The 12,634-nt window shown below is 39.9% G+C and overlaps 1 protein-coding gene across 5 annotated transcripts in view; it reads right to left on the reverse strand.

The window, feature by feature from the left end:
- Nucleotides 1-650: 650 nt before the first annotated feature.
- The window catches only part of OSBPL9 (oxysterol binding protein like 9), a 64,076-nt gene continuing 52,092 nt past the window's right edge, over nt 651-12,634 (reverse strand). For all 5 annotated transcript variants that reach the window (XM_061344839.1, XM_061344840.1, XM_061344841.1 and 2 more), the window contains 13 exons: nt 10,308-10,467; nt 9,529-9,641; nt 9,152-9,270; nt 7,687-7,772; nt 7,276-7,450; nt 5,627-5,711; nt 5,255-5,365; nt 3,695-3,758; nt 3,447-3,587; nt 2,435-2,513; nt 2,000-2,091; nt 1,479-1,614; nt 651-1,372 (listed from right to left, as the gene is read on the reverse strand). In XM_061344839.1, coding sequence (XP_061200823.1) covers nt 1,298-1,372; nt 1,479-1,614; nt 2,000-2,091; nt 2,435-2,513; nt 3,447-3,587; nt 3,695-3,758; nt 5,255-5,365; nt 5,627-5,711; nt 7,276-7,450; nt 7,687-7,772; nt 9,152-9,270; nt 9,529-9,641; nt 10,308-10,467 — 1,436 coding nt within the window. In that variant the 3' untranslated portion in view covers nt 651-1,297. The remainder of the gene's footprint in view (nt 1,373-1,478; nt 1,615-1,999; nt 2,092-2,434; nt 2,514-3,446; nt 3,588-3,694; nt 3,759-5,254; nt 5,366-5,626; nt 5,712-7,275; nt 7,451-7,686; nt 7,773-9,151; nt 9,271-9,528; nt 9,642-10,307; nt 10,468-12,634) is intronic.

A 12,634-nucleotide genomic window follows, 5' to 3' on the forward strand; every position in this document is an offset into this window, starting at 1 on the left:
CTTTCTCATTCATCTCCTACATTAAGAACAGGTCCTGTCCTGCGTCTTGCTGAAGCGAAGGGAGAGCTTCCCCCACCAGAAAGATGCCACGTTCTCCTCTCCAGCTGTCCGAGGTGTGGGCTGCACCTTCTCATTCAGACTGTCTTGCCTCTCACTCCAGCAGCAGTTGCAGCTCTTCAGAGACAGTGTTCAGCAGTTCTGGAGGAGTTACTGGTGGGTGGGAGGGAAAAAAGCCCAAAGCTTCAATCTCACACTGCTTTTTTTTTTAGTCTTCCTGTATGTGCAACATAGACAAAATTGAGATGAACTCAAATAAAAGCTACATTTGACTGTGGAAAGACTGATACTTACAAGCTACTTCCTTACTCAAACATTATTTAACTTCAGTCACAGAAACGTAGATCCCTGCAGCGCTGGCAAGCTCGTAGAGACACGAGGCTGGATGTAGACTCCAGAAACATCCTACTGTGGGTGCTGCAAATTCTGCTCCTTGTGTTTCTTCAGTAACTACTTTATAGGTAGATTTAGCTGCAAGGGTTCCAATGGGGTTAAAAATAATATATTTGACATAAAGCAATGGATCATCACTCAGCTGAAAAATGTGTCTTGCTGCAAAGATTTATTATGAAATAAATAAAAAGTCCATAAGAGAAGTTTGAAAAATCTATTTTATGAAGCTTTAAGATGCATTGAGTAGAATTATCTATGGTTACATTTCAATCTCAAAATAACAAAGTTATTTTGGGCAAGACACTGAAATGCCAAAAGGTTTGATTATCGTACAGGTGGAAGATAACATGGATGTAGCATTTTCTAACAAACTGTCCCATCAAAGGAATCCTCGTATTTACACATTGCCAACATCAGCTAGATTTAAATGACATCTTGCATTTTGTTTCTTGTTTGTTTTTAAATATGTAGGACCCAGGAATATTATGCAACTGATACCAATGCCATGGCCTTCACAGTGGTTATACGAAGTGTATCTGCTTCAGAGCCCAGATTCCCTGTGCTCTAGAAGCATTGGTCAGCGGGCTCCAGCACCTGCCTGTGGAGCCTTGAGCCCACTGCCAGTAGAGCAGAGTCCAGTATAAGTTACTGCACAGCCAAGACGTTTCTTGTTTCATTTAATTGCTTATCTGCACCAGTAAGTCCAGTATCCCTGAGATAGGAACCACTGTAGTTGGAGGGGTCAGGTTCTCCAAACGGTACGTACGTGATAACTGCTGACTAGCTTGGTATCAGGTGTAAACTTCGCTAAGCCAAGGCTTCAATGTTTTCTGGGTTTAGAACCCACTTAATGTTTACTGGCAGCAAGTCGTTTCAGTAGCGGCTCATCATAAACCCAGCACTCTCCATCTTCATGGAATAACTAGAACAAAGGGAATAATCAGATGTAAGCTTCTGATGACCCAGCTGGAAAGGACCAAATGCTACAGGGCTGAGGGCAGATAAATGAACGTTTAAATAAAGCTCACCCTTGTTTCCCATGAGGTCTCGTTCTCCTTTCTGGCTCTGGCTTCAGCTCTTTGTCTTTCTTCAAGTGCGTGCTTTGCAGCCGTAGCTGCATCGATGTCTCTAATTTTTAAGTTGTAGGTTACATCTTTCCATAGGCTTAAAGAAAGAAATTAGAAAGGAGACTAATTATAGCAGCAAAGTGCTTCAAGGTTCTACAACCATATTACTATTAGCGATATTTGTTTGAATTAAAGTATATACCCAATATATATTAAACCACAACTGCCCTATTGCCAGGAGAGGCTGCAGTGGTCCTCTCTGGACCTCCCTAGAACAGTTGGTCCCAGCGAGGATGTGACCAAGAACTACAGGTCTCCTCTTCCCCCCTCAAAACCCCAACCTGTTCCTTGGTTCTATCCTGCAGCAAAGGCCAATGTGGAGCACAGCTCTCCATGCCAGGGCCAGGTTAAGGGTGTGGACTGTACATGTGAATCCAACTACAGGAGAAGTCTTAATTTGCCCATTTAACTGAAGTTCTTACCAGCGAGACTCAAAGTCGGCTTGGTCCTCCAATTTTCTTACCTTCTTCTTAATTGTAGGCATTTTCTTGGTATCGATAAAGACAGCATTCTCCTACAGAGTGAGATTTAAAATAAACCAATTCAGTTCTTTATGTAGACTTACAATTCATATACCTTCAACTCAAGTACCCTGGTTGTCAGGAAATACATGAAAAACCCTCATTCTTTGGAGTCTGTTCTTGCTACAAAAATCAAATTACCTTAAGATTAACAAAATAAATTCAAGATTTTAATCCCAAATTCATTGTTCTTGTGATCTTTTGGACACAGGGGTTCCCAACTAGTAATGTTTATCTAAAAACCCACCAAACAACAAAAAACCCAACCCCCAAACCCAGCTTTTTAAGCACAATCTTCCCTATCTGCAAAAAAAGGAAAGAAAAAAGCAGCTTTACCCCTGTGCTGTATTTTGCATACATGACACCGTTCCATTCGCCTTCAATTGAGCAGAAGGGTTTCTTGTCATTCGGAGAACTAAATAGAAACAGTCATTTCTCAGTTGTATCACAGGAACTGGAAGACCCTAAACAATCAAAACTTTATCCTAGTTGCTGTACAGTCCGTTTTGTATCAACCCTTCAAATGTCCACCACTGACAAGGAGGAGATTAAGGTTCTATTTACAAGTTAAGTCTTGCATGAATTAGTTGGATGAACCTTAAAAGTAGATAAACCTTACAAGGAAGTGTTGTTCCAGGAGAAGCCAGTTCCTGCCCCAGGGCTGTATTCACATTTAGAGTTCAGGAAATCAGTTACATGCTTTTATACTTAGAATGAGAAGTTTAAGCTTAACAAGGTTTCACAGACTGACAGCTTCTTCCCCAGACTACTGAGAAACACCAACGCTAGTTCATAAATGACACTGTGATAGATCACAAAATGATCTATCAGTGTATGTCAAGATGCGATTTAAAATCAAGTTATAAACCTCATTTTGTCAGCATCCACTTACAGACATCCCAGCAGATCTCCAAACAGGATGAGAATCCCCACTAAATTCTCTGCCTGGGGCACATGCACAGGGACTAACCAAAGATCCACCAAACCACAGGTGTAAATGGGTAAACAGAACTTCAACTGACATGCTACAGACAACAGCATTACAAGGTTTGCTTCAGTGTTTTTAGGAGAGGTAACGACAAAGACATTTTGGATAATGCAGGATTGAAAATTTAAGTTCCTTTTGGTAATCAGCCAAGAATGTTTTAGGGAAGGACAAGGCAGGGTACAGGCCTATGTGGGTTTCCTCTCACAGACCTTGGCTACAAATGTCAGTCCATGCCCAGTAATCATGAGCCCAGTGATTGGGCTGTAGCTGTTTCAGTATGTTATGCTACTATCTTGAAAAAACACTGTCAGCATTTAGAAGATGAAAAGTGAGACTGACTGAAGAAAGAAACCCACTTACAAGATTTCAGCTGTAATCCTGTGCTTCTTTCCTCCATAAAATGGTTTCGTGTGGAAGACGATGGAAGCATTATAGCCTGTCTTTGAGCAATTAATACTGCATTCCCCACCAAGTTCTATCCATGGCACAGTGAGAATAGACCTGCAATTACAAATGTATGTATTCATAACCTGTTAACTGACAAATACTAAGCATGAAGTATTACAAGGCATTAAAAAATTAAAACAGCAAATAGAGCATTTACTTACCTTCCATAACCATTAGGAAAGGTCAAAATATAGTGTTCATCATAATCTAGGCATGTTACACACCCTAGTAAGGAAAAATAGAAATAGATTTAAAAAACATTAAGCAAAACCTCTACAAAACTTTTCATAATGATCTGAAATACTTACATTAACAACAAGTACCATTAATAGGAAAAGTGAAGAGCTTTAGTTTTCAGCAGGGCTGAGAATGCCTCACTTCTGGGAGAAGGCAGGGAGAGCTGTATTTCCTAAGAAATACAATTTCCTGCAATTTCTTTCTGGGCCCTGAGTGATTTCAGCACACAAAGGCTACAGAAGGAATCTGATTCCTGGAGACAAGCTCTAGTTACAGAAGTTGGTGTTGTTCATCCTGGAGTAGACTCCAGGGGACCTTATTGCAGCCTTTCAGTTCTTAAAAGGGGCCTTTAAGAAAGATAGGGCTGCTGTGATAGGGTAAGGGGTGATGGTTTTAAATTAAGAGGGAGATTCATGCTGGACATGAGGAAAACATTCTTTACAATGAGAGTGGTAAAACACTGGCACAGGTTGCCCAGAGAGGTGGTGGATGAGCTGTTCCTGGAGACATTCAAGGACAGGCTGGATGATGCTCTGAGGAAACTGATATAGTTCAAGATGTCACAGAATCATAGAATCATGGAATAGTTAGGGTTGGAAAGGACCTTAAGATCATCAAGTTCCAATCCTCCTGCCATGGGCAGGGACACCTCACACTAAACCATCTCACCCAAGGCTCTGCCCAGCCTGGACTTGAGCACCGCTACAGATGGAGCCTTCACAACTTCCCTGGGCAACCCATTCCAGTGCCTCACCACCCTCACAGTAAAGAACTTCTTCCTTATATCCAGTCTAAACTTCCCCTGTTTAAGTTTGAACCCATTACCCCTTGTCCTGTCATTACAGTCCCTAATGAAGAGTCCATCCCCAGCATCCCTTTAGGTCCCCTTCAGATACTGGAAGGCTGCTATGAGGTTTCCATGCAGCCTTCTCTTCTCCAGGCTGAACAGCCCCAACTTTCTCAGCCTGTCTTCATATGGGAGGTGCTCCAGTTCCCTGATCATCCTCGTGGCCTCCTCTGGATTTGTTCCAACAGTTCCATGTGCTTTTTATGTTGAGGACACCAGAACTGCACACAATGCTCCAGGTGAGGTCTCACGAGAGCAGACTAAAGGGGCAGGATCACCTCCTTGGACCTGCTGGTCACACTCCTTTTGATGCAGCCCAGGATATGGTTGGCTTTCTGGGCTGCAAGCGCACACTGAAGCCGCCTCATGTTCATTTTCTCATTGACCAGCACCCCCAAGTCCTTCTCCGCAGGGCTGCTCTGAATCTCTTCTCTGCCCAGCCTGTAGCTGTGCCTGACTGCTGCAGGGGGTTTGGACTAGGTGACCTCTGAAGATGCCTTCCAACCCGATCCATTCTATGGTTCTATGAAATTCAAACATTCCTTATCTTTAACAGGATGACTTTAAAGAATTTCTGTAAAAATTCTAAATGCAGAATGCAAGTTTCTCTTCTACTGTTAAATGTATGCACACATACCTTGCCCTATGTTATGGACCCCGATAGACATTCCTAAGAACTTTGACTTGGTCCATATGTGAGCATTGAACTGTATCCTCTTGCTAAAACACTCGGCGTAAAATGCTGAAACTAAAGAAAAGATGTTAAAACCACCAGCACAAGACACTGATACTGTTGTTTCCAAATTCATTCATCAGCAAATATTTCAAAGTGCTTCATACTTGTGTGGCACAGAGTTTGCCATCTTTCTCACAAAAACAGTTCATAGGTAAAACTTTCAGCTTTTAAATTTGGAGGGAAAACATAAACCCAAGATTTAAACCAGGAGCTGATTTTACAGTCACTCCTATCCAGACATCATCTTTATTAGTAAAGTTATTATCAACTTACTTGGAGGATGATGAGAGACCTGCTCTGCCACAAACGTTACACTGCTTTTACTGACCCAGGGAACTGGTCCTTCTGAAACTGGCTCCTGTGTGACAGCAGAGAGGATTTTCATCACTGACTGTGTTTACAAAACCCTGGATACTTCCAAGTTGCTTCCATGTTTAATGGCTTCTAAAAATCTATTGCAGTCATTTTTAGGTATTTGCCAGTTTGCTAATTTGATGAGTTTTAAACTCCTTACTCCTGAGGCTACGATGCCTTCGAAAGAATAGTTAGTTTCTACTGTCTTGTTTTTGAGTATAAATGTACTGGGGAGACATCCCCAAATAAAAGAGTTAAACTGAGTCGCATATAAACCCGATTACAAAATCATATTTAAATCCACTTAATCTCTTATTAACTAATACGAAATGGGTGGCAGAAATACTTTTTGCTTCTGAAAAAGTCTGACTGCACATTAATAATGAACAGATTCTACGTATCACAGAACCATAAAACAACACTCATTTCCTGTGGCAGGTACTGAAAAGTGTAATTCATTGTTAAAAGCGACGGAAGCACAAATACAATATTGCCTTTATCCCAGCAAACAGGAGTCCAAACATTCACCTTAGAAATAAGAATTGAGAAAACAAAATGGGGGAGAAACAAATTAAATGGAAAAATTACATGTTTTACATCTAAGTAATCACATGTTTTGATATACTACACTGAGGCTACACGAAGTATCTCACATCAGCACTTCCTACATAGAATCACTGAATGGTTTGGGTTAGAAAGGACCTTAAGATCATCGAGTTCCAACCCCCTGCCATAGACAGGGATGCCTCATGATCATTTGCAACTTTAGAAGGTGAGAAGCCTAAATGAGGTGACTAAAAACCACAACAATAAAGAAAAAACAAAACACTTCAGGCTGTACTGCAAGTGCCAGAGCTTTTCCCTGGAATCAGTGGGGCTCTGTGCTGTCTATGGTTCAAATGTTTAATTCTTGAGTCTCATTGAAACTTGGGCAAATAAGAGAAAAACCTCATACACTGGTAGATGATTTCAGGTTATGAGTGTCACTGCTGTTACTGTGCCCTTTGCTTTACCAGACATACTGATAAAGCACAAAAGGAAAAGCAGTGGCCAGACACAGGTAACCAACCAGAATACTATCCAAGCACAGAATCCAAACTTCAGATGTCAAAAACAAAAGAAATGTATTTAGATGTATTTTAAAAGGAGAATTAAATACACTGGAGAAACTGCATTGCTTTCTAGGTTGTGAGGAGAAGAACCCTGCTGTTAAAAAAACAAGGGTTCAGAGAAATTATTAAAAAATACAAAAATCAGTGCTTTGGAAAGAAAGGAATTTACACTCAGTGCTGTGAAACAGTTCAGGAAAGAAGAGAACATTTTCAACATGTCAAATAGTTCTAGTAACTAAAAACTGAATAAAACCAATAGCTCAAATTTTGTTATGCAAGATACTTTATACATCTTTCCAAAGCAAAGGGGGGGTTAGGAAATCAGTGAAGTAACTGCCACAGTTCATCAGTTTTGCTACTTAAACATAGCAAGAGCCATTCCAGTCAGTAAATTAATACAGCTTTGGGAATTACTAGCATGCATTCTAGGCACCAAAAAACATACAAGAAACTAACCATATCATCTTCACCTTCAGTGCCTGGTAACACCCAATGACATCGGAAGATCTCACCCAAAATGGGATTGTAAGGCTTTTTAGCAACTGACCCTTTTCTTCCTGCATGAAAAGCTGAGAGGTACCATTTAACCACTTGAACCATCCGTTCCTTCGGATCCTTCTGGTCACTAATGCTACATGAGCAAGAAAGAGAGAACAGAAGGACAGGCAAAATGAAATACAAACAGGCACCTTGAATACAGGAAAGCTTTTAGGATGTTTGGTTGGTTTTTGACTACTTTGACTATTTTTTAAGTTTAGATCAAACCCCAAGCAATATTCTTCAAAACCACCAGCTTGTTTATGGCCCTTGTGGGCTGCTGAAAATAATATCAGAACCAGTCAATGCTGTACTTGAAAAATCAAATACCTGACAAATAAGTCTGGATGTGCAAAAAAGTCAGCATACATTTCCAACAATGATCTTCTTTCCAGGATAAAAGTTGGAAGAACCACCTAGGTGAAAAGAAACCCTCTTACAGATCAAGACACAACAGTGTGCACAAAAGCATCCTACATACTAACTCTAAATAACATACAAAGCTGAGGCTTAATGTGCCTGTAAACTGACCGTGTTCTCAAACTTACCAGTGAGTTTGGACACATGCAGCTCACTTGGCACCTTCTATAAACCAAAGATTTAAGAGGAACTGTCTCGTTTTATGTATTAACTAATCCCAGTTAGAGCACATCCAACTGCATGGCTGAGCTTATCAAAAGCAGTTCTTAGTTACAGTAACACTGATTCTTTAATTTAGTCTGTATGTACACTGTCAATTCTCAGTTACAGCCATGCCATGTAGGCACAGCCTCTTACGTGCCTCTTTTAACAGGATGAAGGTTAATCTTTCCCCCACTACTTTTCCTCCCAAACAGCATTTTCAGGTTCTATTCTTGTGAATCTGCTGACTAATCAGTGTGGTCCAGACCACTGCTGAAAGCACTGCTGATTGCTGCTGCTGACTTAAAAGCCATACAGACAAGATGCACACTCATAATGTTTCTTGGCAGCCTGAGATCAGTAATTTTCAACTATTCCAGGAATTCCCAAAACAGACACATTTTGGATCAATTCCTATTCAGAACTGCCTTCCGTAGTTTTCCTATGAACTGCTGGCTATTTCTCTGAAAAGTCTGAAGTTCATCTTCTTATTCTCTACTGTAAGTTCCAGACTGGACAGTTAAAGTCATCCACTTAAGGAAACTGATGACAGGATTGATCTCTCCTACTATTTTTCAATCTGGAATTACTTGTCTAAACTTAACCAAGCTGCCTAGAAAGATCAACACCTTCAGCGTGCTGTTCATTCAGCCTTCAGACAGACATCAGCATGAATCACATTCATGAAAAATCCAACTCTTTACTTGCCAGACCTACATGGAGCATTTTAAAATACACAGTAAAGCAAAGCATTTCACTTTGTATTTAATTCCCCCTTTTGTTCTATTTATGTTTTATTGAATATCACCATATACTGGGATCTTGTAGATCTCTGTTATTCTAAAGCCATGAGAAACACTACCATTGCATATAGCATTCCTCTTACCCCAGCATTACAGCCATTCCAAGGATCAGGTTCCAAGAGAACAAACTCCTTTCCATAGCAAACTATTTTCCCAATCAGATTTTAGCAGTTGGGTACATTCATTCTGCATTATTTTTCTCCTCCCATTAACATCTCCTGTTAAAAACTACAACCATGCTAAAGAGCTTTTAGCCTAACTAGCTCACAGAACTAATATATAGGTAAATTATTACTTTGACACTGAACTGATTAAGACAGAATTCAGGGTTTACTCCCCCTTTCTTCCCCATGAACAGTCAGCAAGTTTACCTTTGTTAGATCCATTCCTAATCTAACTTGTGACAATAGATGCATAATAACACTCTTATGTTCTTCCACTGATTCTCCTTCCCCATCATCATCTCGATCATCAGGAGGATCGAAGAGATCTAGAAAGACCAAATTGTTTTTATTTTGCTCTAAACTGTCAAAGACAGACTGTATTTAATTATCATATATATTAACTGTTAAAAAGGTCTTATTTATAAAACTAAGATTTTTTAATCCTACGATTCAACAACATTGTTTCCACTAGTAAAGAAATAATAGAGAAACCATTTTCCATAAGTACCTTGTCATATATCATATGTGATTATATACAGCTTACATGCAGATCTGTTTACTGGAAGTTCACACAGTCCGCTTACCAGTATCATTTGTTCCATTAGAAATGGAAGAATTGAGGGATTCTGTGGTATCCGGACGTTTCAGACTGCTTCCTGTGCTGCTTCGAGTCAGGACAGCAGCAGACCCTGAAGAACTAAAGAAGAGTTCTCACAATTCACGATCAACTAATTCAGACCAAATTATTACAATCTGCTAGAAGAGACAAGGAGTTTACTGGTAAAATTAATATATGTGCTGCATGATAACTCACAGGGATCTTATAATCGGCTGTAGCTGAAAAATGGGAAAGCCTGAAGTCTAAGATAACACCACCTGAAGGTATAAACCAGCTGACTAATTCCTCTTTGAAATGCGTACTCTTAACAGTAATTCTCCAGTTCAGAAAAAAAGAGTAAATAGAGATTTTTGGGGCAAGGCAACTCCAAAAAGTTTATTTTAGTAAAGGTGACAGGGAATTAGCTATTTACCAAAGACTGCAACAAATGCAAGTGAAATACAACAGGGTCTCAAGACCTCTGAGCTGGTGGCTTCCCAAGTTTGGTTTATGTTAGAGTTTTGCCAACATATATACCTGACAGAATAGGAAGGAGCAGAGGAAACTACATCCCTCACAGATGACTGGGCTGGGGTAATCCAATTCTGTTACACTAAGTGGATTTTTGCCTCCTCTAGCTTGCTGCTGTTTAAAAAGCCGATGTGGCCAATTTGCTTCTTTAGCTTAACTTCTACAAGCGGACAAGCCATGCACTCATAGATAAAAACTGCATTCAGCACACACTGCATACTTTCAGCTACTTACTCCATACATCGCTTTGGGGAAGAACTGCTCTGATAGAATTCATCAGCATCGTAGAACTCATCCTCACTGCTTGAGTAAGAAAAATCTGGGACTGTATTTGGAGACAAGTTGACATGGCTTGGAGAGGTGAGACTGCTGCTCGGTGCCGACTGCCCACTTCCTGTGGAGTATTAAACATTACAGACTTAAAATTAAACTCTTTCAAAATCCACCAGTTCTCCACTTATGAGTAGATTGCTTAGATAAATAAAGACTAATGCAAACTCAGAGGGTATGATATCTTACAAAATAAGAAGCAATAATTAGTCAACTTTATATCAAGTTTCATTTAAGAGACAACAAAAGAAAGGTCACAAGGAAAATCAAGAACACAGAACAGCAAAGTATAAGGACGTGTTTTCCCAAAGTTGTCAACTAAAGGCAAAACAAGACTCAAAACTTGTATAAATTTATAGCACGAAGTATACTGGAAGGGATCTCTAGAAGTCTGATTTATTCCCCGCTCAAGGCCCAGACTTGACCAGTTTGTTCAAGAACGTCTAGTCAGGTTTTAAATCTCTCTCAAGAAGAAGATTCCATAATCCACCATCTCACTATAAACCCAAAACATTTTCTAATACCTACTTGGAATTTTCTTTCTTACAACTTGTGTTAACTGCCTTATCCTTTTGCTGTGCATCTCCAAGAGAAGCCCAGTTCTATCTGCTTTATACCCTCTCAGTAACTGGGAGAAAGTCTTGGCAGAAGCCAGCAGTAACATCCCTCTTTAGCTTAATCTTCTAAGGCTGAACAAACCCAGTTCTGTCAGCCTCCAAGTACATCATGAGGCTCATCTTCCCAAACATGGTGATCCATGCCTTCACACTATGGAACCCAAAACTATACACAGTACTCAAGACAAGGTCTCTCAGATCCCAAGTAGAGAGGAACAATCACTTCTTTATTTCTGCTCCATATACTCTCACTGATCCAGCCTGGTATGCAGCAACACCACCACCACAAGGGCACGCTGCTGACTCGTGTTCCACTTGTTGCTGGTCCTGACCCCTGGCTCCTCCCCTGTGAAGCTGCAGTTAACCTCATGCAAGAAAGAGGGCAAGCTGAGGGCTGTGCCCACTGTAGGTGGGTGAAGGACTTTACATTTGGCTTCAACTAACTTCATGAGGTTTCTGTCCACTTCCACAGATAGTCACAGCCCCTCTGAAGGGCAGCCATGTCCTATCCATTGTTCTCCCCAGTTTGGCAAGGTTCATGTCTAGGTTATCTGAGATATTAAGCAGTAGGGACCCACTGTCAGCCGCTGAGAAACTCCAATAGTCACCTGGTTGCCACTTGGACTTAGCAGTTTTCACTCAATTTATGCTACTAAGATAAAACATCTTTTTCCAATTTAGCTATGACTGTATTTGTGACAAAAGCTAATGAATACTAAATGTATTTAGTTTCTAAATTAGATTACATGAATCCTGTCTCACCACTAACTCACCACTTTTCAACACAGTCATAGCAATAAAGACAAATGAGGTTAACACTAACACAGGCCTTTTGTGGAAGTCCAAATCACAACAGAGGTTATTAAGCAAGTTAAGATATTTACACACAAAAAAATAAAATCATCAGATGCTACCTAAAAGATGAGATGCAGAGCATAAAGACTGAAAAAAAGGAACTGTCTAGCAGGAGAAAAAGCCAGCAGTGGTATACTTCTTTTTTCGGATTAGGATGAATACTGTTCTATACATGTGTTTGTTAGTGTTCTGGGAAGGAAGGGTAGTAATAAAGTAATAAGAAATCATTTACACAGAAGGTTAGAGAAAAACTTGGGAGGGAACTGCAAGTTTTAGCATGATTGGACAACAGAATCAATACACTGATCAGGAAGTAACAGTCAAGGTAGACAGATCATAAAAAATTTAACTATGCAGCTATGGTTAAAAAAACCCTCTTTAAAATATTACAGGAAACAGATATTTATAGCAACTTCATATATGTATATAATATATAATGGCAACTTTATATATATATAATAGCAACTTTTGCTTCAGAGCGTCTCATGTAGCTTTAAAAAGCCCAATGAATGCTATTAAGGGGGAGAGAAGGAAATCAAAGAATTAAAAAACCCCCAAGGCCACATATGATGTATTAACTGCAAAGTTCTTGTGCTGATTACTGCAAGATTGCAACAACAGAGACAAGAAAGCTGGTAATACTCCTATGTGTTATGAATACATGGCAGGAAGAAAGAGCAGAATAATTGATTTTAACACAACACTGAATATGTGTGGATTAAAAGCAAGATGTAGGCCAACACAATGTTGTCTTAACAG

Source organism: Neopsephotus bourkii, unplaced genomic scaffold, assembly GCF_033783945.1.
Source record: "Neopsephotus bourkii isolate Nb327-2 ecotype Australia unplaced genomic scaffold, CSIRO-AGI_Nbou_v1 NB_234, whole genome shotgun sequence".
NCBI lineage: Eukaryota > Metazoa > Chordata > Aves > Psittaciformes > Psittacidae > Neopsephotus > Neopsephotus bourkii.